The following is a 26,800-nucleotide window of genomic DNA, read 5'->3' on the forward strand; positions in this document are numbered from 1 at the left end:
AATAGTATTAAGTGCTTACTGTGTGTGTAACACTAGTACTTGCAGAGCACTGCACTAGGGAATTAGACACAGTCTCTGTTCCTTGAGGGGACTCAAAATCTAAGGGTTTAATCTGGGAGAAGGGATTGGAGAAAGACAAAATAGAAGTGATTTAGAATTACTAACAGGTTCCTTATAAGAACTCATCAATGATCTCATCTGCTTGCCGTCACATTACAGGGTGTGGGAAGACTCTCCCTGCTCTCTGCCCCCAACCTGTAGTAAGTCTTCCAAAATCTCACTGCTGTCTCTTTCTCCCATCTGTCCCCTTTAATATGGGATGACAAAGGCACTCTGAATTCCTAAGAAGGAACAACCAAGCAGGTACAGTGAGCACAGGCCTGGAAGGTAGGAGGCCAGCCAGTAGGAAGAACACAGGTCTAGGAGTCAGAAGGACTTGGGATCCAATCCCAACTCTGCCACTTTCCTGCTTTGTGAACCTGGGCAAGTCACTTAGCATCTCTGTGTCTCAGCTTCTCCATCTCCACAATGGGGATAAATCCTGTACTCTGTGAGCCCCATGTGGGACCTCATTATGCTGTATCTAGGACATGTGATCCATCACCCTGCCTCTGGGCAGATTGAACATCTAAACCATCCATGGCCAGAGCCACCTCTAGGCTGAAAGTTTGTTTTGGGCAGGGGACGTGTCTACTTACTCTGTTGTATTGTATTCTTGCAGCACTTAGTACAGTGCTCTGCACGCAGTAAGCACTGAATACTATTGATTGCTATCTAACCCAGCACTTAATACAGTGCCAGGCATGTAGTAAATGCTTACCACAGTTATAATTACAGCCTACTGTGTAACCTCAGGAAGTCACCATTTCTCATCCTTCGTTTCATCATTGGTAAAATGGGGTAATAATACCCATCTCCCTTACCCCTTTGTGGGGTTGGGAGGGGTGGTCGAGAAGGTAAAATGAGGTCAAGAATATGAAAATCATTTGTGAAAATACAAATTTGAGGTATAATTTTCAGTGTACTTTCCCCTGAGAGAACTCTGATATTCAACTGAAGATTAGAAAATTTTCTGGTGGGCTCAGGGTCAAAACCCAGCCCAGGACACTGGCTCCAGCAGATGTTGCTCTGGATAGGAAGTCAGAGAATCTGGGCACCACTCCCAGTTTCATATCTAACTAATTAGGGTGCAAACACCAGGCAGCTTTCATTGCATCTTTAAATTCTATAGGTCCTTGCCACCCCTACACCTCAGTACAGTGTGAACTTTGATGAGGAAAAGAATAGGATGATGATGATGATAATAATTGTAGTATTTAAGTGCTTACTATGTACCAGGCACTGTACTAAGTGCTGGGGGCAATAGAAGCAAACTCGGTTGGACATATTCCCTGTCCCACATGGGGCTCACAGTCTTAATCCCCATTCTGCAGATGAGGTAACTGAGGCACAGAGAAATTAAGTGACTTGCCCAAGGTCACAAAGCAGGCAAGTGGAAGATCTGGGATTAGAACCCAGGACCTCTGACTCCCAGGCCCTTGCTCTTTCCACTAGGCCATGCTACTTCAATCACTAAAAGCATTTTTTATTCCTGAGAAGGGAGCACCAAACAGTTTCTTCCTAGAATTCTCTCCTATTAATGTTTGCATTGGTTCATATTAGGTTGCCCAATCTATGTAGAGCACTGAGATGAGAAATAAGGTGACGTACAGTCTGTCCTGGAGCTCTGACCGTACCAGCCTGGCCCTAATCTGCACCAAGTCATATTAGATTGCTGCATTCCCCTTCCACCATATTTAATGGTGGAAATATGTTTCAGCCAGGAGGAGCCAAGGGGAGTAAACTGTGGCGATATTTTTTGAAATCATATGTAATAATATGGAAGGGAGTACTATACAATAAGGGAGTAACCCCAACTATGTATGGTAGCAGGCCCCACCTTTGGAGGGGGGAAGCTTGAGGGGGGAAGCTCCTCCTCTAAATTGCAACCTCGCTGTGGGCAGAAAACTGGTGTCCCAAATCTGTTATATTGTACTCTCCCAAGTGCTTAATACAGAGCTCTGCACCCAGCGCTCAGTAAGTACGACTGGGATCATGGCTCGCACCAGTCCAAGCTGCTTCAATACCAGGGACCACTAACAGGCTGTGTGTCTCAATTTTAGTTTAGCAACTCCGCAAGGACAGAGTCAATATCTTTTTCCCTTTGGTTGCTTGCCTGGTCTGGCTCTCCAGGGAAATGGGCCATGAGTAATTTCACTCATCTGTTATCTGCTGATAAACTACTTGTCTTTTATACTTGAGTGTTATAAATCTTTCAAGCATTTAGTTATTCAAAATTACCTGTGATAGCAAAACTCTGGAGAGGGAGAACACCATTAGCGAGTTCAAGAAGAGTTTGCAGTCCTCTGAAATGTAACAATCAAATGACTCTTGTAATGACACCTAGATGTCAGCACTCCTTATTGTCGATGCCCTGCTTGAATGGATGCCAGGATCTCATTATGCTCGAGGAAATCATGTCTCTAGGTTTACGTTGCTGATGGGTTTAGGCAAGAAAATATCCTGAGCGCTGACCACATCTTTAGGACAAAATGATTAATCTGTGGTAAACATGGTGTCCTGGTATTACGAGTGAAGACCAGTGTGCTTTTTCTGGCTTCACCCTCTGCTGAAGAAAAGTGGAATTCAGTTATGCCAGCCAAACCCTCATGCATGATCGTTCTCCCTTGAGATGTATTTTTACATGCCTATCCTCTTTCATTGGTGCTTTACGATACTCTCCAGTATCCTTGATGGATGCCAAGATTAGTTGCTCTCTTTACCAAAAAAGCCACTTTTTCTGCACCTTTCAGGAGCTGATGGAACTGGTCTTTTTTTTTAAAAAAAAAAAAAACAAAAAACAAAACAGTTTATATGAAATTAATGAAGCTCATTGATTGAACCATGTTCTTTTGCCTTTGTGTTTGGCAGGATTCAGAAGCTGTGGACATTAAGCTGGGTGTATGTGCTAATGGATTGCTTATTTATAAAGATAGACTCAGAATCAATCGTTTTGCCTGGCCTAAAATCTTAAAAATCTCTTATAAACGCAGTAACTTCTACATTAAAGTCAGACCAGCAGAGGTAAGTGATATTATTGATTCTGTTTTCATGAAAGCTTTAATTTAGGAATCAAATACTGGGGAGCAGAGAGGAAGTACATGAGCAGATGTTCTGCCGTAATGTTTGTTAACCTACCAAGACAGCTAAACAGCCTCAGTTACAGGTTATTGTACAACAGAAATTTACTAAGTGTTCTTTAGCCAGACAAAAATGAGCATGAGTGTCTCTGTTAGCTAACAGACCTCTGTTCTTAGCTCCCTCCTGGTATATATTTTTGAAGATGCTGTTATAAGCATGCAGTTTTAATTTTAATGCATGGAATTATTTATGTAGTAATTCTTTTTAGTAGTGAGCTTAATTCTTCCACATTTGGAAGGGGATATTTTGTGTTTAGCAACGTATTTCCCTTAGCAGTTCCAATGATTGTATTGAATTAAATTCAGAGGAGGGCAGCTTAAGTGAACGGGAAGTGGGTTAGCTTTTATATAAGGATACAGGATTGAAGGTATTAAAAACATGAAAGGTATGCACAGGTTACACACTAAATTGTTGTTATCCAAATCCTACCCTACCTGAATGAGGGGTACAAATAGTAACTTAATGGAAATACATTCAGGACAATTGAAAGGAAGCACTTCTTCGGAGTGGGGGAATAAACATATCAAACTTGATTATAAGAGTTGTACAGGCTATAGATGTCAACAGTCGTAGAGAAATGTAAACAAATCCATGGATGATTAGAGAAACAAGCAGAGATGATCGGTTTTCTGTTTAGCACAAAGGTGACCTTCAGACAAAATTGATTGGTGAATGGATGTAAGGATACTCAGAAGCAGAGTATCGGGTTGGATGGACTACTTGTTTGATTCAGGCATGGCACTACTTATCCTCTGAAGTCATTACCTGTATGGAAATATTGAAGCATTTTGTTTCAATACCATTGCCCTTCTTAGATTTGATCCGACCTAGGATCTTACTGCTAATATTACTAATGTATGATTCATTTTTTGAATAACTCAATTCTGCTTGTCTTGCTCATGTGATAAAACTGTGGGCTGTTATTTAAGTAAGTATGAGGTTATGAACAAAGGATACATCACTTAATCTCTCGATTAGACTGTAAGCCCGTCAAACGGCAGGGACTGTCTCTATCTGTTGCCAACTTGTTCATTCCAAGTGCTTAGTACAGTGCTCTGCACATAGTAAGCGCTCAATAAATACTATTGAATGAATCTCTCCTCTCAAATGCTTTTGTTCCTAAAGTAAACTATAAGACCCAATATCAGTGTTCACTTGAACGGAAAACTTCCTCTTCAATTTACAGAGATTATCAAAGCATTATTGGCTTATAGAAGAGGATATTTTTAGGCTATGCCAAGTGGAAACAATATTCCTATTGTGATTGTGAATTAGATATTCATCTGGATAATTATATCGGCTATGTAGAAGCTGATATTCTACTTTCAAGAGCATGAGAATTGCTACCTATAGAAGCATCTAAAGCAATGTACCATTAGAGCGAGCAATTGTCTTTTAAGGAATTTAATTTATTTTGTGGCTTCATTCCAGCTGGAACAGTTTGAGAGCACCATTGGGTTCAAACTGCCAAACCATCGAGCTGCTAAAAGGTTGTGGAAAGTGTGTGTGGAGCATCATACCTTCTACAGGTAATTAGAAGGGACAGGGTGGGAGAGGATTATTTTTTCTCATGAGGAGCTTTGGGATAGGTATAGGCCTTGGGCAAGTCACTTCACTTCTCTGACCCTCAGTTTCCTCATCTGTAAAACGGGGATTAAGACTGTGAGCCCCATTTGGGACAAGGACTGTGTTCAACCTGCTAATCTTTTTCTATCTCAATGCTTAGTACATTGCCTGGCACATAGTAAGCAGTTAACAGATACCACTTATAAAAAAGGCATTTACTATATGCCCAGCTGTGTGCTAAACAATGGGGTAGATACAAGATAATCAGACAGGAATAGTCCCTGGCCCTCAGGGGGCTCACAGTATGACACAGGGAGAGAAAATTAGACTGTAAGCCCGTCAAACGGCAGGGACTGTCTCTATCTGTTTCCGACTTGTTCATCCCAAGCGCTTAGTACAGTGCTCTGCATGTAGTAAGCGCTCAATAAATACTATTGAATGAATGAAGATATCGCTATTTTACACATGAGGTAACTGAGACCCAGCGAAGTTAAGGAACTTGTAGCGGTGAGGTTGTCGGAGCAAGGACTAGAACTCAGGTCTGCTGATTCTTGGGCCCTTGCTCCTAACACTAGGCCATGCTAACTCCCCGTACCAGAAGGAATGGCTTGGGCATTCTGTGTTTCCTAGGTGGTAATGACAACGATTTTATTTCCTTGACGAGGTTGGCACTGATTTGGTAAAGCATTTCAGCTATTTCTGTGACTCTTCCTACAATGTGGTGATTTCCCACACACAGCCAAACACCTATCCCTCCAATCTATATTTGGCAAAGCACCAAGATACTACTCTAGGCATTTGAGGTAATAGTTCACTTTCAGATTTTCTCAGAATTGGTGAGCTTCCAACAACTTTGTATCTATTGAGTAAAATGTTGCTGAAAATGTCAATCTTATTTTTTTCCAAAGTGCTTAGAAATGCTATTTTCACTCATATTGGGACTTGGTATAAGAGGCTGTTCTTTGAGACTGGAAACTATTAGATCTGTCTGATTTATATTGTTCACATTGATACAGACAAACCTTAAAATGTATCCACATCCATTAATAGTTCTTGGACAGATGTTTTCCTTTAACTCTGATTTGACTGAAATATCCCAAACTGAGAGAATGTGAGATTTATCCATCACCTTGGCTGACCCACTGTGAAAAGTGAAATTACCCAACCCTCTCCATCAGTAGACCTTGGTACACTAACAAAGCTTTTAATTATTTTTATTAATCAGCGGTGCAAATTCAGAGCTCCCCGTGATTTTGATTTTTATTAATCAGCTGTGCAAATTCAGAGCTCCCCGTGATTTTGAAAGATCTTTTTAAAAAATAAAAACAATAGCTAGTACATATGCTAAGTGAAGCCCTCACAAACCTTGTGTTGTAAAATATGTAAAAGTAGAATTTTGTTTTGAAGTTTTATATCACTTGCCCAAGGACTTTATTCCTATATCTGGGATGTAGTAGGTTTTCTAGTTACAATAGGGATGAAAATGAATATGTCATTCTGCTCCATGTCGATTCCTCAGAAATCTTATGAAGATATTAGTCAGTTTGTCTGTGGCAAGGGAATTGCACCCAGGAAGGTGCCTGCATTAAGTAAAAGTAACTTTGTGTCAGACATCATGTTTGTACACAGTACTTCCAATACCACGTCGCCCTGTATCCCGAAGCAGCATGATCTAGTGGAGACAGTAGAGGCCTTTGATTAAGAAGGATCTGGGTTCCATTCCTGGCTCTACCAGTTGCTTGCTGTGTGACCTTGGGCAAGTTCATTTAACATCTCTCAGTTTCCTCAACTGTAAAATGGAGATACCTGTTCTCCCTTCTACTTAGACTGTGAACCTCATGTGGGACAGGGACTTGTACCTACTCCAACCAGTCAGTGGTTAGAACAGTGTTTGACACATAATGAGGGCTTAACAAATACCATAAATAAAAATAATAAATCCAAACAGATGAGAATTGTCAGAATGTTACCAAATTCTGTCATTGTGCTTATGCAGAGCACATAGAAGCAGTGGGCTAAATGGATAGAGCCTGGGCCTGGGAGTCAGAAGGATCTGGATTCTGATCCCCGCTCTGCCACATGTCTGCTGTCTGACCTTGGGCAAGTCATTTCACTTCTCTGGGTCTCAGTTAAACTTCTCTGGGTCTCAGTTATCTGATCTGTTAAATGGGGCTTGATGATGATGATATTGGTATTTGTTAAGCGTTTACTATGTGCAGAGCACTGTTCTAAGTGCTGGGGTAGACACAAGGGAATCAGGTTGTCCCACGTGGGGCTCACGGTCTTAATCCCCATTTTACAGATGAGGTAACAGAGGCACAGAGAAGTGAAGTGACTTGCCCAAAGTCACACAGCTGACAAGTGGCAGAGGGGGAATTCGAACCCATGATCTCTGACTCCAAAGCTCATGCTTTTTCCACTGAGTCATGCTGCTATGAGCCACAGATAGGACAGGGACTGTGTCCTACCTGATTAACTTGTATTTACCCCAGTGATTAGAACAGTGCTTGGCACAAAGTAAGTGCCTCACAAGTATCATTATTATTATTGCATAGTGAGAACACATCTTGTATAACTGACTGTGTCTTTAATCAATGCTGTTGAGGTATTTTCTTCCTTACTATTCTGCAGCAAGCTTAAGAATAAATGAAGTGGTAGTCAAGGGGAAGAAAATGTTCATGGTCTGAAAATGATCTATCTCTTTGCCTGAGTTCCTTTGGATCATTATCCTACTTAAATTTTATAGGGTGATAGTGTCAAATTTATTTATATTCACATGAAGTTCAGGTATATCTCTCTTCTGTTCAGTTGCTTTTTGCTTTGTTCAAGAGAAGCATTTCTTGACAAGATTAATCTTGGAAGAGCTGGTATTCAATTCCCTTTGATGTAGCTGGGATATTACTTTGACTTTGAATGGAGACAGATATGCGTGTATTTCTGGAAATCTATGTATACTCCTGCTAGTCAGGAAGTCTTCAAAGAGATGTTTATTTCAACTTGAAATACTATAAATGAGGGAGAGGGAACTGGCCTACTTATATTCTCCAAGGATAGCAGAGATAAGCCACAGAAATAACATTCAGCCCATAGTAGATATTTGTGTTTTGTTTGTCTCTGTAAAAATGCTGTTTGCAAAATGCACTCACGAATAATCACCAAGATTGCCTTCAAATTACTGGAGGAAAATTTACCTATCAATGTCAACATAATTATTCTAGGCCCAATCTTGTGGTGGCGGTCACATTTTTGCTGCCTTGGTTTCAGTTCTATCTCCTAATCCTACACTTCTAGATGTGTTTTCTGTCTCCTTTTTGAGACCTTTCCAATTTCAGGAATTTCTCTTTGCTTTGTTGCTGTGGAGCCTGGTGATCCTTCAGATTCATCAGACTCTTGGAGCCCCAAGAAATTCCCCCAAACTACCTGATAATTCCCAGGGAGACAGGTCATTATACTTTGGTTCTCCAGAACACTCTCCTGATGGGATCCAAGCTCATGGTGCAGGATGGGAGTGGGGACAAGATGCTACACTCCTTCACCCATCTAAGGGTTCCTCTGCATCCGGCCCGGCCTAGGTCTTCTAGTTTCAACACACCTGCATTTCTTATAAATTTAAAAAAGTGCCACTGAGGTATATTAAAGAAGTAAAGGCAGTGTGGTCTAATGGAAAGAGCACAAGTCTGAAAGTCAGAGGACCTGGATTCTAATCCTGAGTCTGCCACTTTCCTGCTGTGTGGCCTTGGGCAAGTCACTTAACTTTTCTGTGACTCAGTTATGTCTTGTATCTACCTTAGCACTTAGTACAGTCTCTGGCACATAGTAAGCACTTAACAAATATTCTAAAAATTACTTCATTTATCATTTTTACTTATTTTTAGTGGGTAGGGTGAGACCATCAGAATCAAACTTAGCCCCTATTTTGAAAATAATAATTATGGTATTAAGCCCTTACTATGTGCTAGGCACTGTACTAAGCCCTGGGGTGGATAGAAGCAAATCAAGTTGGACATAATCCCTGTCCCATTTGGAATTTAGTCTCAATCCCCATTTTACAGATGAGGTAATTGAGGCACAGACAAGTGAAGTTACTTGCCCAAGGTCACACAGCAGACAAGTGGCAGAGCCAGGATTAGAACACATGACCTTCTGACTCCCAGGCCTGTGCTCTATCCAATCTGCCATGCTGATTGTAATCAAGGTAGCAACATATAAAAGCACCCTTTCAAATTAATGTCCAATGCCTTGCTACTCCTACCTATATTTTCTTAATCTGACCTTAGAATGGAGTAAAATCATGTCGCATTTGATAATTGCAAAAATTGCTATATACTAAGGTCTCTATCCACCATTACTCTCAAATTTAGGGAGTGTATTTTTGGATAGATTTGTACATTGCTTTATCTTTTTGCAGATGACAAGGGCCCTAGGCATTTTTTTCAAAGATCCAAACTAGAAAGTTACTGCAAGTTTGGCTTGATTTTTAACTTTTTTAAAAACATGATACTCTGATGTATATTTAACTTCTTGAAAGAAGAGGAAGGAAGAAATTATTCTCTCAAAAATATATATCCTTTAGTCATTAAATCATTTTGGAAACTTCATGCAATGAAGCGTCACTTGTTCCTGTTTCTAGCTCTTTTGTCTTTATAAAGAAATTTCCTTTAACATGTTTTACTTTTTTGAGGTACTCTTTTGAAACAAATGCCTTTTCTTCATGTTGAGCATCTAGTCACTTTAGAAAGGACCTTGGATGATCCATGGGGAAAAAAAATGGATGGTTGCCCATCCTATTCTTTGAGCACAGTTCAGTGCCAGGGTTTTATTATTGTTATTGATTAAAGTGCTTACTAAGTGTCAAGCACTGTTCTAAGCACTAGAGTAGATTCAAGGTAATTACAAGTTGGGAAGTACTGTGCCCTAGTGGAAAGAGCACAGGCCTGGGAGTCAAAGGACCTGAGTTCTAATCCCAGCTCTTCCGCTTGTCTGCTGTGTGACCTTGGACATGGCACTTCACTTCTCTAAGCTTCAGTTACCTTATCTGTAAAATGGGTTTAAGACAGTGAACCCCATATAGGACATGGACTGTGTCCCATCTGATTAGCTTTACCTAATCCAGCGCTTAGTATAGTGTCTGACATATAGTAAGTGCTTAATACCATTAAGAAAAAAGAGTCGGACACAGCCCCTGTCCCATGGGGTGCTCACAATCTAAGTAGGAAGGAGATCCGGTATTGAAATGTTTTCTGAGAAGCTCCAGAAAAACAAGAAGATGTGGTCCCGCCCCTCAAGAAATATTAAAATAGTAGAATATGAAGGGAGACGCAAACACGAATGCCACTGAAGATAAATAAGACATGAATTATCAAACTAGGTTAGCCTATAAATCTGCAAGTGAAATAAACTCATGAGCTGGATGATTTGTTCCTGAGAGATTGAGACATTGGGAATAATCTCTATTAAAAGGTTACTATTTGGTACTTCTCAGGAACAAGGATTTAAATGAGTAGGTGGGGCAGGGAGTGGGACAGAGTGTGTGTGTGTGTGTTTGTGTGTTTATGGATGGATGTATATGGGGATCCATTACAATCTATATTATTAGGGCAGCTCTTAAAGTAACCCAACATCTCCTTACTAAGGGTAAAAAGGTTTGTTTTAGGTAGGAGGTATAATGCCTTTTACAACCAATATAATTCTATGGAGCACAGCACATGACCATGTTGATATGGTCAGTGTGCCTGTTAGCACAGTTGTTGATTTTAGGAAATGATTCCTCAGCTCTTATCTCTACTGCCATTATTCCAATCTCAGCCAGTGACAGCAGTGGTAGATAAGACTGTGCAGACAGGAGTGATGTGTTCCTTAGGCATCTCCTCAGTCCCTGTCCCCCAGTGCCCCTTCTCCCTCCCCCTGCCCCCAGCCTTCCAAAGAGAGTTTGTAGGTATAATGTTGTCCTTATTTGCACAGCCTCTTACTGGTTTACAAAGAATGGCCATTTCCTTCAAGAATTGAAGGAGAATGTTTCGAAGCTGAGGACTCATCATTTATCTTGAGGAGCAGCGTGGCTCAGTGGAAAGAGCCCGGGCTTGGGAGTCAGAGGTCATGGGTTTGAATCCCGGCTCTGCCGCTTGTCAGCTGTGTGACTGTGGGCAAGTCACTTCCCTTCTCAGTGCCTCAGTGACCTCATTTGTAAAATGGGGATGAAGACTGTGAGCCACACGTGGGACAACCTGATTCCCCTGTATTTACCCCAGACCTTAGAACAGTGCTCGGCACATAGCGCTTAACAAATACCAACATTATTATCCTGAGGCAAGATCTTGGGAAATAAAAAAACTAAAGAACCCCATGGCATTGGTCTCCTCTTCTCTTCCTATTCCACTGCAGCCATTTGAGGCAGCAACTAACAAAAAAAATTACTTTTTTTTTTAATCTCCCCTCACAGACTTGTGTCTCCTGAGCAGCCACCAAAGGCCAAGTTCCTGACTTTGGGATCCAAGTTTCGCTACAGTGGCCGCACACAAGCGCAAACCCGGCAGGCCAGCACCCTCATAGACCGGCCAGCCCCGTATTTTGAACGCACTTCCAGTAAACGGATCTCTAGGAGTCTGGATGGAGGTAGGGGATTCTAGGACATAATTTCCATAAAAATGCTATTTTATCTCAATTTCGCTAACGTGTAGACTGTCAACCCAGTTGAGGTTTCATGATTTCTTATGTGTTTTATTTTCCAAATTGTAATTAAATCTTTTGACGTGTCACAGTGTAAAACCAGAAGCAAAGTAGAAAATATTTTTAGTAGTGCTTATTTTTTTTGTCTTAAAAACTCAAATTTGTTTACCTCGGGTATTTTGTTAGAATAAAATGAGATGATTTATGTGAAAGTGCTTTAGAAGAAGGCATGGTAAAATTTAAGGTATCATTAGCTCATTAATAATTGGAGCTGAGTTTCCAATTAGTCTGCTGGGCATTACAATACGTGGCAAAATGGATGCATTTGAAGAAATATTTCCAGTTACAAAGTTGTACTAAAAAAAGCAAGGATTTTCACTTGAGTGGCCTTTTCCACATAAATGGGAAACCTCAACTGGAAACTCTTTGCAGTCATCTGTATCTTTAGGGCATTGTCTGTGCAGTTATGACTTTAAGAATGTTGGATTTTTTTTGTTGGTCAAATGAAAGTTAATTTTCCATTTAAAAAGTGTTGCAAAGAATTGAATTTTCCTTTCTGTTTAAAGGTGTGATTTGCCGAAGAGACTTGCTACCAAATGAAATAAGAAATACTTCAAATGTTTCTAATTTCTATGTATATGAGAATAACATAATATTCCCCATTTATTTTAAATTACTAGTCTCCCTGCTGTAACAGTAGGAACTCTCAACTTTTCAAATAGTGTGGGATTTTCTAATTGTATTGGCAGCAGATCCCTCTCTTCTGGAAACTATAACATATTCTAGAACTAAGCATTACAAAGTTGGGATCGTTCAGAAAATAATACAAGCTTAAAACCCTGTAGTGCTGAGGGACAAAATTACTTTAAAGCGGCAGAAAGCAATTACCCTTGCTATTTCACAAGACTAATAATTGTGGTTTTTAAGTGCTTATTATGTGCCAAGCTCTGTACTAAGCACTGGAAAGTTTACCTCCTTCAAGAGGCTTTCCCAGACTAAACCCCCCTTTTCCTCTGCTCCCCACCCTTCCCCATCACCCCGACTCATTCATTCAATTCATTCAATAGTATTTATTGAGCACTTATTATGTGCAGAGCACTGTACTAAGCACTTGGAATATACAATTCGGCTACCTCGGATTGTACAATTCAACTAGCTCCCTTTGCTCTACCCCCCTCCCCTCCCCACAGCACTTGTGTATATATGTACATATTTGTAATTCTATTTATTTTTATTAATGATGTGTATATATCTATAATTGTATTTATAATGATGCTACTGATGCCTGTTTACTTGTTTTGATGTTCATTCAGTAGTATTTATTGAGCGCTTACTATGTGCAGAGCACTGTACTAAACGCTTGGAATGAACATGTCGGCAACAGATATAGACAGTCCCTGCCGTTTGACGGGCTTACAGATGTCTCTCTCCCCCCTTCTAGGCTGTAAGCCCGTTGTGGTCAGGGATTGTCTCTATTTGTTGCTGAATTGTACATCCCAAGCACTTAGTACAGTGCTCTGCACACAGTAAGTGCTCAGTAAATACGATTGAATGAATAGAAACAAGTTAATCTGGTTGGACACAGTCTCCATCCCGCATGGGGTCCACAGTCTTAAGTAGGACTGACAGCAGATATTTAGTTCCCATTGTACAGATGAGGAAACTGAGAGGAGTAAGTTGCCCAAGGCCATACAGCAGGCCAGTGGTGGAGTCAAGGTAAGAACTCAGATCCTCTGATTTCCAGGCCTATGGCCTATCCAGTAGGCAGTGCTACTTTCCAGGACAGTCCAAAAATGGTAACTAAGGCAAAGGATGCACAAGTAAGCTTCTGGGACTCACCAGTTGGGTAGTGGCATGGAACTGGATATTAGGTAGCTGTTTCACCTTCTTACCATTTTCTGTCCTGATCAGTCAGCCCAGAAATCAGAGAAACAGCATGGCGTGGTCATGGTAGAAAAAGCATGGGCCTAGGAGTCAGAAGGACCTGGGTTTAATCATGGCCCTGCCACTTGTCTGCTGTGTAACCTTGGGCAAGTCACTTAACTTCTCTGTGCCTCAGTTCCTGTACCTTAAATGGGGATTAAAACTGTGAGCCTCACGTGGGACAGGGTCTGTGTCTGAAACCTAATTAGCTTGTATCTACCCCAGCGCTTAGTACAGGGTCTGGCACATAGTAAGTGCTTAACAAATACCTTTTTTAAAAAATCAGTGGGTGTTAAGTCTGACATATGGATTTATGAAGAATAAAAATGTGAAAAGATCTTGGAAGATGCAGTTCTAATAAATGTCTGCATTCCCAAATGCAGTGATTTAGGACATTCAGGTTATTTTCTGAAACGGTCTAGCCATCCTTTGCTGTTGAGTCATTAACACTGAAAGAAGGTGAAACCATCTTGGACTTTGTGAACGAGGTCACAGAAACACTTTACCATTGGAGTTTTCCTTCACCTGGCCCACAGATAAGACAAATGAAATAGGTGTCCTTTGCTACTGTCCTGGCATAAACCATACCCTGCCCTGTCCTCCATCAGCTATTTGCAAGGTTGATTTTTAAACTATGATAGACCATTGCTCAAGGAATGGAGCTATATTAAAATATAAAGTATTATTAGACACGCCTTTTACTTTTCCTCTGAAGCATGTCATAATGCAAATGGCCCAGAAATAAGCCCACCCATCTTAATAAGCCCACCCATCTTGTTCGGATGCTGAGGTCAAAAGGGCACAACAGAGCTGTGTCTGAAAACAATTGATTTAGGAATCAAAACACCAAGTGTGGTTCAGTGACCCTCTTTTCCCATCAAACTTTGGACATTGTAGGTCATCAGATGGGCACAGAATCAAAAGAATGATTGTGGAAAACAGAAGGCTCTGCATGTCAACTCATGGCAAAACATCTTGGAAGCCATTTTAGGGAGGGGTTGGCTTTACTTCTGCGAAGCAGATTCAGTCCTCTGCCATTTACTAAACCAAGCTTTTTCAGCCCATTAACAATTTAAAGCACTTAGTATGTGCCAAGCCGTATGTTTAGTACTGGAGTAGATAAAAGATAATCAGGACAGTCTAGGGGCAGAGAACAGGTATTGAGTCCCCATTTTACAGGTAAGGAAACGGAAGTACTGATGAAGTGACTTGCCCATGGTCATACATGTAAGTGACAGAGCCAGAGTTAGAATCCAGGTCCCCTGACCCCTACGACCATATGCTTCCCATTAAGTCAGGCAGACTACTAGCTCTGCTTCTGCATTCTAGCTACTGTGGTAGCATGTAGTTTGTTTTTTTCATTGGTATTTGTTAAGCTTTTACTTTGTGCCAGGCACTTTACTAAGTGCTGGAGTGTATTCAAGACAGGTTAGATGGAATCCAAGACTCATGTGGGGTTCACAGTCTTAATCACCATTTTACAAATGAGGTAACAGAGAAGTTAAATAACTTGCCCAAGGTCACCCAGCAGTCAGGTGGCAGAGTTTGGATTAGAACTCAGGTTCTCTGACTCCCAAGCCTTTTCTCTATCTACTAGACTGCACTATTTCTCATGCTTCGCCTTTCCCATTCGTTCTGCAGATTTATTTAGCCTGGTCAGAGTCAGCCAGCATCTTTCACTTTATTAATTCTTTTTACAACAAGAAATCTTCCCAGAACTTCCAGTAACCTGAATTGGACTAAGTATTTTACTAGGTAATAATTAGAATAGGTAGCATTGTTTTTCATGAGGCAGAACATCTTGAAGAATCCAGGAGGAGGCAGAGGGAATTAGCAGTAAAGTGAGGCTCAGAACAAATTGAAAAAGCTGTTTTTACGGAGGATTGCACAAAAGCTGATAAGAGTAGTGAAGTGGAGGGAGACCTGAAACTATCGAACCAGAACCACAGATAACAGGCTGTCGAAGAACTCATAGAAAAAAAAGCATAATCCTGCACTTAGGCAGAAGTAAAGCAGTAATACAGAAGACTCCTCTTTTGTATTTATATAGCACCGGAGGGATAGTCATCCTACAAGTACTATTTGTATTGAGGTTCTTTTCTCAATGCCTGGTACATAGTAAGTGCTCAACAAATGCCATAGTAATAATAATAATAATTATTATTATTCCTGGATCTCTGTGATGAACTGAATATCCCCATTTCACAGATAAGGAAACTAAGCTATGACAGCATTAAACTAGCTGTAAAATTTCCTCCTGATCAGATTAGAGTCCATGAGTCCCGACTCTCCGTCTGCTGGCAAAGGAGAGCTGGGAGAAACCTTAATTGGGAGGCAACCGAGAGGAACGGCAAGAGAACTTGTTTGAAGCCAGGGTGAGCATCCGCTGAACTGGATTAAAGAACAGGATGTCCTGGGGTAGAAAAGCTATTTGTTGTTTTTGCTTTTGCAAATTAAGGACTAGGGGAAAAAAAAGAATATAATGGGGCCAAGGACACCCTAATAATGGTACGGAATTCTTCATGCATTTTTGAGCCATTCCTCACTAAAGGAAAGCTGGGAAATGATTTAGAAGCCTTGAAATCTGCAGATCAGGCAGAGAATGTCTTCGAGCTGGTATTAGAAATTGTGGCTCTGCCGGTCTGGGAGAGTGGCCCAGAGACTTGTGTCATGGGCCTAGGAATCCTAAGGTGCAGAGAGCTGTAAGGAGGCCCAAAGTTTCCTTGTGCATCTTGGGGAAAGTGATCTGAACTTTGAAGTCATAGCAGTGTCAAACCAAGACTGGTGGCAGGTGAATTTGCCCCTCAACGCTGGTCAGAAGCTTGATCTACCAACAAAGATGGTTTTGAACTTACTTAGGCCAGAAGATCTCTAAGCAGTACATTTGTAAAAAATGGCTTTCAACCACTTCACGCCTCTAATGCCAACCTAGTCAGGTACTTCTCCACCACTAATCTGTCCTGCCTCTGGCCTGGAATATCATCCTTCATATCCAACAGACAATCACTGTCTCTACCTTCAAAGCCTTATTAAAAACACATCTCCTCCAAGAGGCCTTTCCCAACTAAGCCTTTGTTTCCTCTTCTCCCACTCCCTTGTGCATTCCTCTTGAACTTGGATTTGCACCCTTTATTCATCCTTCTCTCAGCTCCACAGTATTTTGGTACATATCTGCAATTTATTAGTCTGCTTCTCCCTCTAGATTGTATGCTTGATGTGGGCAGGGATTGTGTCATTCATTCATTCAATTGTATTCATTGAGTGCTTACTGTGTGCAGACCACTGTACTATGCATTTACAATTCAGCAACAAATAGAGACAATCCCTACCCAACAAGGGGCTTACAGTCTAGAAGGAGGGAGTGTCTACCACCTCTGTTATATTGTACTCTGCCAAGTGCTTAGAAAAGTGCTCCGTACACAGTAAATGCTCAATAAATATGACTGTGCGAGCTTTCATGTGTGGCCTGCAATTATTGTGCCTACTAATAATAAAAATTATGGTACTGGTTAATTGCTTATTATGTGCCAAGCACTATTCTAAGCACTGGGGTAGAATCAAGGTAGTCAGGTTGGACACAGTCCCTGTCACACATAAGGCTCACAATCTTGAGCCCAATTTTACAGGTGAGGTAACTGAGGCCCAGTGAAGTGACTTGCCCAAGGTCAGACCCAGGATTAGAATCAATGACCTTCTGACTCCCAGGCCTGTGCTGTAGCCAAAGTACTTACTATAACAAGGGTATTTAGGACACCTGAGTAATCATTATACCATTATTTAAAGGTTTTTATCCAGTAGACTAACTTGAGTGGCCAAAATGCCCTCTCTGGACTCAAGGTCTTAGACTGGGGGACTTTTTAATTCCTTGGCATTGGGTTAGCTGGTCAAGCTTTGCAAGCTCCTCTGCGTTGCTGAGTTGAAAGGATTCACATTATGATTTGCTAATCTTGTGAATGCTATATTTCCACCAGCAGGAGAATACTTTGCATTCAGTAATGTCACCAAAAATTTTTCTCTGCTTTCGATATTGATAAACTAGCTGTGGTAGTTAAAAAAAAAAAAGTTGTCTTTCAGGAAGGCTTAGTGGTTTAGCTTAGAGAATTCTTGCATGTTTCTCAACTAGAGTGAAGTTATGCAAATTCCATGCCTCACTTGTGGCTCAAGGGACTTTTAAACTCTGTTTTTGAGGCTCTTAATTCCCAAAGTTGGTCTTAGAGCTCCTCCTACTGATCATTTTTATTAGGAAAAGAAATCAGCTTTCCAATGTACTTGGACACTTGGTGATAGCTGGGCATAAAATTAGCACAGTGTATTGAAACACAAATGTCTTTAATGCTTTGTATAAATCAAGAAATTAAATGTGGTCATTAAGGGCAGTTCTTATGGGGATTTTTTTTTCTTCTCTTGGCTAGGGTGTTATTCATTCATTCAATCGTATTTATTGAGCTCTTACTCTGTGCAAAGCACTTTATTAAGTGCTTGAGAGAGTACAATACAACAACGAACAGACACATTCACTACCCACAACGAATGCTAATAAAAGAGATCAGGCCCTTTTATCTGGTATAGACTAGGGCTTTCTAAGAAAATAATATGCTTCTATATGTATTGCCCCTCTATTTTTCTGAAGTATTTTCACATCAGTGATATATTTTCTCCTAAAGTATCCACTGAGTAAAGGACAGGCAGGCATTATTCTTCCCTTTTTTATTTTCAGAGGAGGAAACTGAGATCCAGAGAGGTGAGTCAATCAGTTACATTTATTAGGCACTTACATTCATTCATTCAGTAGTATTTATTGAGTGCTTACTATGTGCAGAGCCCTGTACTAAGCGCTTGGAATGTACAATTTGGCAACAGATAGAGACAATCCCTGTCCATTGAGGGGCTTACAGTCTAATCGGGGGAGACAGACGGACAAAAACAAGAAAACTTAATCACGATAAATAGAGTCAAGGGGATGTACACCTCATTAACAAAATAAATAGGGTAATAAAAATATATACAAATGAGCACAGTGCTGAGGGGAGGGGAGGGGAAGGGAGAGGGGGAGGAACAGAGGGAAAGGGGGTTTAGCTGAGGGGAGGTGAAAGGGGAGCAGAGAGGGAGCAGAGGGAAAAGGGGAACTTACAGTGTGCAAAGCACTGTACTGGAGAGTATAACAAAGAGTTGGTGGACACGTTCAGTGTCCACAATGAGCTTACAGTCTAGTTGGGAAGGATAGGCATTAATATAATTAGTTTGATACATGATTTGTAGGATATGTACGTAAGTACTGTGAGGCTGAGGGTTCGGTGAATACAAGATGCCCAAAGGTGACATTCATGCAGTAAAGCATGTGCCAGAATCAGGACCGGAATTCCTGTGTCCCCAATTTCTGCCCTTCTCAGAAGGTTGTGAAAAGTCCCATATCCTTAGAAGCTTGTGAGAAGGTAACTTGATGTAGGGTGAAAACATCTTTTCTTTTGGCTTGGTTCCAGGAATTACGCACAGGTAAGTGGATTTATCTGGGGTTATTTTTATCACTGGATATCTGTGCTGCACTCCTGCATCAAGCCTTCCGAAACAAATCAGGGTAACCAGACATATTCTGTATTAACAGCGCCTGTTGGTGTCATGGATCAAAGCCTGCTACGGGATTTCTCTGGCCCCACTGGTGAGATTTCTGTTTATGGCCCTGGAGCTGCCAGTCATGTCACACTGCAAGATGGAGAAGCCAGAAGAGAGGTCAGAACCCCAACAAAAATGCCACATTTACAGCTCCCCACTGAAGGAAAGGTATGACATATGCCATAGTCTAATCTACTTATTCTTCATCTGGAATAGAAACTCCTTCCATTTCTGCTGTTAAGCTGTATTTTTCAATCTTTTTCACAGAAGCTATACTTGCATATCTAATTTCCAAGGGTTAAAATGCCATAAACTTTGGTGTCAATTTTGGTTCATGACCATATCCTTTTCTGCTATTTACTGTTAATGATAATATCTTGTGGCCTTAAAAAAGCCATCCGTTTCTTTTCAGCTTGGCTAACACACTCTTCCAAATTGAGGTCTCAATTAAGTGAGTGCATTGTGAAAGTACTATGACACTAGAGTCCTGTAACATTTTCAGAGTAATAGTAGTTATAGTACTTATGAAGTTCTTACTCTGCACAGAGCACTGTAGTAAGCACTGGGAGAGCATATTAATGCCCTTATTGTGGTGGTCCCATCTCAAAACTAGAGTGGTGGAACCAGTGTACTTTGCAACATATGAGGGCATTTTAAGTTTTAAATTAAACTGCTCTGTTGAATTAACTGGATGCTTTAAAATGAATTCCTGTCAATTTGAAATCCAGGGTCCAAGCAATTTGCAGTCTCTTGGTAATGTGCCAGATTCTTTGGGCATTGTTTGGTGCTGCAGCATGTCTTCGACATCACAGAGAGAAAGGGGTGAGATAGCTGGTCTCTGCAGCCTTAGCTCTGACACATTGGTAGTCTCTTGGTCGGTCCGTTCAATTCTGGGTCACAGTCCCGCCAGTCCCCTAGAACAAGGTGGCCGTTGACCCTAAGTGACTGGTAGCAATGTGTGGCGGTTTCTGGAGAAATCCTCAAGAGTCAAAATGAACTCACTCTTATTCGAACTTAAGGGTTGACCAAACGGGTAGAAAGGACTCAGGGTGGTTGACAGTGTTTCTGAACATTCAGTCAGCGATCAAATCTATTAGTCCCAAATCATTGGTGATGCTGATCTGCTGACACCCTATTCCAAAAGTGGCTGAGTCTTCTTACTTAGTTGAAGAAGTATGGAAAACTCACTCTGCAAACTGACTACCACTTCAGCATGCCCAGGAATTTTGCAGTGTGATTCATAGCAGCGTCACATCCAGAAATTTTGCAGTATAATCTTAGGGAGCACCATGTCTAGTCGTACCATAGAAAATGATTCCTCTACTTTCAGGAGGAAAAGTTCAGTACTTTAAAAAAAATTTAAAAGTTCAGACCACAGCATACCTAAGAACAAAGTTGAAATCCTAATGTTATAATTCCCCAATTCTTTCCATTCTAAATGAGTCACTAGTACATTTTCATTGCTGAAAACTCCAGCATAGGATCTACAGACTGCTGAGTTGTGTGGCCTTTAAACCAAAGCATGACACTATCTGAAGAATAGAAACACTGAAATCATCCATTCAGATCTTGCTTTATTGAACTACTGCAGCTCCCTTCCACCACAGGAGCTTCCTCCTATGTCAGGCAGGGGTGGGAAAGGATTTTAGGTCCATGGGCCACCCTCCCCATTCAGTAAGTATTGAGTCAGCCATGTTTTACCAACTCTTGCCTCAGGCCTTCTGATCGTTTTATTTGAACTATCGTTTCTCTTAGGTCAAAGTTTTCACTAACAATCAATTTCTTTCTTCCTTCCTCCTCCCCGCCCTCCATTGCATTTGCTTTTCCTGCAAACACTCATTTTCCACTGGGGTGCTGTCACCTGTGGATGTACTCTGACTCCAGTCCATTTCCATTTGCCTCCCTCCCCCAACCACCCCCTGTGTCTCATCTCGTTCTGTAAGCCTATTGCCTATACTCGAGGTGGACGCACTCTCAGATATTTCAGAGGAAGACCCTCTAGGGGAGGTTGACCAAGCCACACTACACAGCTTGGAGCTCAGTTGTAGCAGTGAAGCCTCAGGCCTCAGTGATGAGGAAGTATCTCCTCTTAGTTCTTGTGCAGATCCTGTGGCAACCGCAGCTAAACCCAGTTACCCTTCTCCAATCCAGGAGGAAACCTGTAAAGTTAATGACCGGGCAGAAACCGAATTTGGTTTCTTCCCATTCCGCTTCTGCAAGTGCTTTCCCATTAACTTTCCTTCCTTCCTGGATGAAGATGGCTACATCACTTTTCCCAGCCTCCCCAAAGTCTGTATCTCCTTCCTCCCCGCTGACCTTCAGCATTACGTCCCGATCACCTCTCCCTCTTTTATCCCTTCTTTCTTCCTTATCTTTATCCTGCTTCTGTCTGCTTCCCAGTCTGTTCCTTTTTCGCTTACTGTTTCCCTTCCTCTCGCTCTGTCTCTTTGCTACTTGGAGCCTAATGCAACTTCCTTTAGATCCTCTTTTGACCTAGACCTGAGTGACAAAGCTGAGGAAGAGGAGGTGTGTAATGTTGTTGCCTAGTCGGTGGCACTTCCTCAGAGGCTTCAGATGGTGCCATGGATAAAAATGTAATGACCCCTCTGAACTCTCTGGTGTTGAGTATCAACGTGCTTGTAAATTTGCCCAGAATTCCCCCTCCAACAAGTCCACTCTGCCCTTTGGATGGATGCATGTCTTTTAGTGCATGAGAAGTGAGTAGGCGAAAGACTTTCTTTTTCCCAATTCTGCCTCTCTTCTTTCCTCCCCTCTCCCCCCCCCCCCCCCCGCCAACTCCCACTCCATCTATCCCACAGATAGCTTGGGGCTGTGTTTGCGTGGTCAAAGCAGAGTGGTGGTTTGGAAAATGAATCTGGTAAATTTAGAGAAATGAATTCAGCCAAAGGGTGGGGCATGGGGGGGGGGGTGAACGATTATCTGAATTAACTGTATTAGATAAATTCAGTGCCTGCACAACTCTGTAATCAGTTAGTCATATTTATTGAGCTCTTACTGTGTGCAGAGCACCAGACTTAGTGCTTTGGAGAGTACAACAAAGGTGGTAGAAACATTCCCTACCCACAGTGAACTTTAACTCTGTGAAAATAGCCCATGAGTACTCTGCAAAAAGTAACTTTTTGCCCTTAGAGAGGATTTAGGATGTCATGTGAGTAGAAATGCATCTTAAGTGTATTAGTAAAATAGCCTAGCATTATTTCTAATGTATTTTGCTAATTAAAATGCTCCTTTCTTGCTTTAAAGGTACATTGTACCTGATTGGTTTGCCTTCCATAAAATACTTCTGACATTGATCATGCTGGATTGATTCTGTGCATCTCTGAAATCATTTGCTCTTGTACTGTGTTTGCTTTCACATTAATCATGTGTTTTTCATAATACATTCATGGAAAGTGATGCTCATAGAATAACTTTTTCATTAACTCAGTGAGTGAAAAATTAAGTCTTTAGATTTTTAGTTGATTTATAAACAAGATGAGTAGAACCTCTGTTCCCTTTAGAGATAACCCTGTGACTGTTTTTGCTTGTCAGTAGGCAAATATTAACAAATGCACTGTCACACTTAACAGACGCCACCTTGGGGAGTCACTGTTTGGTTTGTTTGGAGAAATGCTGTTTGTTGCCATGGTAAATACAGTCTGTGCTGGCTGAAAGGGAGCAGCAAAGTTTACAATGAATTTGAATAAAAATGCAAAAAAATTCTGAAGTCCAATTACAGGCTTTCTAATGAGAAGGGTGCTTATTTCAAACTCTGCAATTGGGGAGGGCTCTAGCAGTAGCTGGGAATTCCTGGATCTATCACTAAATGACATATGAATCTCTGTTCCTCAATTTCCTCTACAATAGCACATGCCCCTACATGTCCCAAAAAGCTATCATGAGAATGCACGTAAAGCACACTTTGAAGTGATCAAAACAAAAAGAAGCATCATTACAAGGTGGTATTCAACAAACTGACTTTCCTGTTTCATACATTGCTTCTCATGAGGTATTCTACAACTAACAATAAGTGGAAATGCACTGCAAGTACAGTAAATGGCCTGTCATACTGTTTCCAAGTTGTTCTGTCCATAGTGTATATCAAACATCTGTTCCCACATATGGTGAAATAACCACCTTTATCCAGACAGAGTGGGACAGGTAAGCATTCTCCTGTTACATGAAGAGGGATTTTCTCATTTGATGGGAAAGTATCTCTCCTTCCCCTTTGCACTTTAAAGCCAGTGTTCAAAATGTATTTTTAATAACCATAAAAATAATGGTGGTAGTTAAGCGCTTACTATGTACCAGGCACTGTCCTGAGCGCTTGGGTGGATACAAGCAAATCAGGTTGGACACAGTCCCTTGTCCCAAGTGGGGCTCTCACAGTCTCAATTCCCATTTTACAGATGAGGTAACTGAGGCACAGAGAAGTGAAGTGATTTTCCCAAGATCACACAGCAGACAAATTGTGGAACCAGGATTAGAACCCATGACCTTCTGACTCCCAGACCCGTGCTCTGTCCACTACACCATGCTGCTTCTCTTACATGGCTTTTGATATCTTTATATCCTCAGTGACACTACCCCAAAGAAGAATGTATTATTACTGTGATTTGAAGGGTTTTCTTTCAGCTAAATTTCTGGCACAGCTTAATCAATTCTGAGTGGACACTGTTGTGATAAAATCAGGCAATAATCTCCAAGAAAACCAAACTGTACTTTTATCAGAATACCATTTTTTAAGGCAAAACACGGAGCGTTGTCCCCAGAATAAAGCCTAGGAACAATTCTTCAGTTCATATCTAGTTTGCCTGCACACCCAAGGAGAATGAATTTTGTTCTTTTGCACCCTCCAATTCAAAACAGTCCTTTCCCCTCCCGACCCTAACCCCACCTCCCAACCCGCCCTTGTGTGAGAGGCATTCAGAGATGCAGGATCATCCAGAGGATGAGAAAGTGCAGCTCCCATCTTCCATTTCACTCTTTGTCAAGAACTGCTTCAACCATATGTACAACACCATAGGTGAAGACCCAACTGGCTTACTGTGGGGCTGAATCAAAGCAGGTCTGTAAAAGCAGTGCACCATTTGATGCTTCAGCAATCAACACTTCCTCTGTGTCACTTGAGCAGCTTTCACTAATACCTCCTCTTCTTTTTGGCTACTCACGGTGTGCCTTGATAGGCAGAGACTGAAGAAGAGGAAACCCAACCAAAGGTGGTGGATTTCTTTCCTCCTCCAATTGAACAACTGGTTGTTTTCTGTCTGGTAGTGTTGGTGTGAGAGGGCTGCTTGCTGTGTGCATTTTTGAGTTTGGTTTGAGGTGTGCCTTTGATTCTTGTTATTTTTGTCCCCTTTTTTTTAAATCTTAGTTAATCAATTGCCGGGGCATTTCTGGTGCTTGCCAAAACATTTATCTTCATTTGCCTCCCCCCTCCCCCTTTCTCCTGTGTGTGGCTTGATTTCACAGAGCAATTCCTTGAGAGTATACGGGGAAAATATTTATGTCAGACATAGCAATTTAATGTTGGAGGTTTGTATACTCTAAGAAACCCATTCCGTACTCAAGGCTGCCAAAGCTGCAGGGGTTGGGAGATCTCACGGGCTGGCTGGCTATTTTCAGTGAGCACAGCGCATGAAATGCATGGGGAATTGCATCTTGGGTATTGCATGTAATCGGTTTGTTCTGTGAGGTGGGCTGGGGGGTGGGACACAGCAGAAGTTCTCTAAGTAACGTTTGGGAAAAACAGCTTTTTTTAGATTGTGGATCAAATTTGTTAATCCTGTAGGCTCCACTGCCTCTTCATGGATGGACCCTAGAGGTGGGGGAGAAATCAGCCTGTGCTAGTCAGTGTCTATTCTCAATAATAATGATAACAGAATAAGAGTGATTGTGTGTATTGTTAAGCACTTACTATGCGCCAAGCACTGTACTAAGCACTAAGGTGATGATCAGAGCTCACAATCTGTGTAGGAGGCATAACAGGTATTGAAGCCCCACTTTGCTGATGAGAGAACTGAGGCCCAGAGAAGTTAAATGGCTTGCCCAAGGTCACACGGCAGATAAGTGGTAGAGGAAGGATTAAAACTCTGTTCCCCTTTGATTCCCAGGCCTGTGGTCCTTCCACTAGGCCACACGGCTACCCTGACTGACAGTGACTATTCTAGGCTATCATCCTTCACTCCTGGCCCCTACCCTGTGCAATCCCGAGGGGATTCAGGGCTCTTCCCAGTGTCCAAGAAAGCTGGCAGTAAGGTGAGGGGAAAGAGCAAACTGCAAGGAAAATTGTGTAGTAATTGTAAGAAGGTTTCAAGATTGATTAGGATGCACACACCTATAACTGTCATGGAAAATATGCGTTGTGTTTGACTTCCACTTTTTGTTTTTCAAGTCTTCCATGCAAAAAATAACAGTGCTCAATAAATGCAGTTGACTGATAGATCAATTCCTTCTGATGTTAGATGGTTAGTGCATTGTCTAACATCAGCTCTGGTTAAACGGTAGAAATCTGAGAGTTTTGGTTTTTTTTTTTAAACCAACTCTAGGTTTTCCCCATGTTGCAGTGGTGACATTTTAGTCATTTAGGTGGAATATTCAATCAGTGATGTTGAGCGATTGCTTCCTGCTGCAGAGTGCTGTACTAAGTGCTTGGGAGAGTACAGTGCAATAGAATTAGGATTTGATAGACATGATCCCTGCCCACAAGGAACTTAGTCCAGAGGGAATATTGCTCTTGATCTTTAACTTTTGGTGAGAAATAGTAGTGAACATTGGTAAAGAAAAGGAAACCATCTCTGCCTAGTCTAACTTTAACAAAGTGGGGTCCATCCAAGAGGGGCTGTGTGGAATTCCCTGGCTCACAGCACAGCTTCATCTATCTGTTCTTCTGACATTTTATACAGAAATATGGAGATGCGTAAATCAGGGTAACCTGACTAATTTATTTGGTTGCTTTTTTGGCAGCTTCGATAACTACTGGTAATAATTTTTGCATAATATACTAAACAGCTGAAAAATGTATTGCATAACATTGCCTTGAACAAATTCAAGAAATGTGCCTGGTCTCTAGCCGCAGTTATGATTTTGTGCCATGCAAGGGCGTTTGCCTTTATCCCCACTTTTTGAGGGGTTGGTTTTTTTTTTTGTGAATATGAATCAGTGAATCGGCTACTGGCTTGTGCATGAATATGGAAAGCTAATTACAAGATGCATGATACTGTGTTCCTTTATAATGAGAGGAGCAATTAAAGGGAGTTTATGGTAATGGAGGTCCTCTGACAGGCACCTTCACTGTTTTGGCCAGCAAGTTCCTTTTGCTCCCATTAGTATTGTCCTATGGAGAAGTCTCAGGAGGCCCCAGGTTTCTGGCTTTTATTAGCCTTCAGAAGCACTATCATATTTAACACGGTGGGTGCCTGGTGAGGATTTTTTTTTTTGCATCTTGCCAGCACAGATAGATGAGTTAGGGAAGTTCATTTTTCTTTGTGTGTAAATAAAAAAATAGGAAAAATATCACCTTTTAATTACATTATTTGCTGGTTTAGTTTATTGTGGGTCTGACAGTTGTCACAGATGCTTTCAGAGCCCTGTAGAATCCTTAACTACTAAATCAATAGGTTTTTAGAGTAAAAAGGTGGGCCGAAAAAGTGAGCATAATCTCTCACAAAAGTGAGTAGACTAGAGGTTACCCACCTAAGGCTTCATGGCTATTGAGATGAGGCATTTTTCTTGTTTTTATTTTTATTTTTAAATGTGCTTTGTCATGTTTTTGTCCTGTTTTTTTATTTTGTTT

At 41.3% G+C, this 26,800-nt stretch overlaps 1 protein-coding gene across 26 annotated transcripts in view; it reads left to right on the forward strand.

Moving 5' to 3' along the window:
• The window catches only part of EPB41L2 (erythrocyte membrane protein band 4.1 like 2), a 236,759-nt gene that overhangs the window by 182,692 nt on the left and 27,267 nt on the right, over window positions 1–26,800 (forward strand). For 14 of the 26 annotated variants that reach the window (XM_029082766.2, XM_029082749.2, XM_029082863.2 and 11 more), the window contains 6 exons: window positions 2,971–3,123; window positions 4,672–4,769; window positions 11,246–11,418; window positions 18,998–19,173; window positions 24,032–24,073; window positions 24,192–24,224. In XM_029082766.2, coding sequence (XP_028938599.1) covers window positions 2,971–3,123; window positions 4,672–4,769; window positions 11,246–11,418; window positions 18,998–19,173; window positions 24,032–24,073; window positions 24,192–24,224 — 675 coding nt within the window. Of the gene's footprint in view, window positions 1–2,970; window positions 3,124–4,671; window positions 4,770–11,245; window positions 11,419–18,997; window positions 19,174–20,889; window positions 21,773–24,031; window positions 24,074–24,191; window positions 24,225–24,477; window positions 24,541–26,800 lie in introns of those variants that run through there. The other 12 variants (XM_029082828.2, XM_029082855.2, XM_029082894.2 and 9 more) reach the window with 4 other exon arrangements.

The sequence above is a fragment of the Ornithorhynchus anatinus genome, chromosome 2 (assembly GCF_004115215.2).
Source record: "Ornithorhynchus anatinus isolate Pmale09 chromosome 2, mOrnAna1.pri.v4, whole genome shotgun sequence".
In the NCBI taxonomy this organism is placed as follows: domain Eukaryota; kingdom Metazoa; phylum Chordata; class Mammalia; order Monotremata; family Ornithorhynchidae; genus Ornithorhynchus; species Ornithorhynchus anatinus.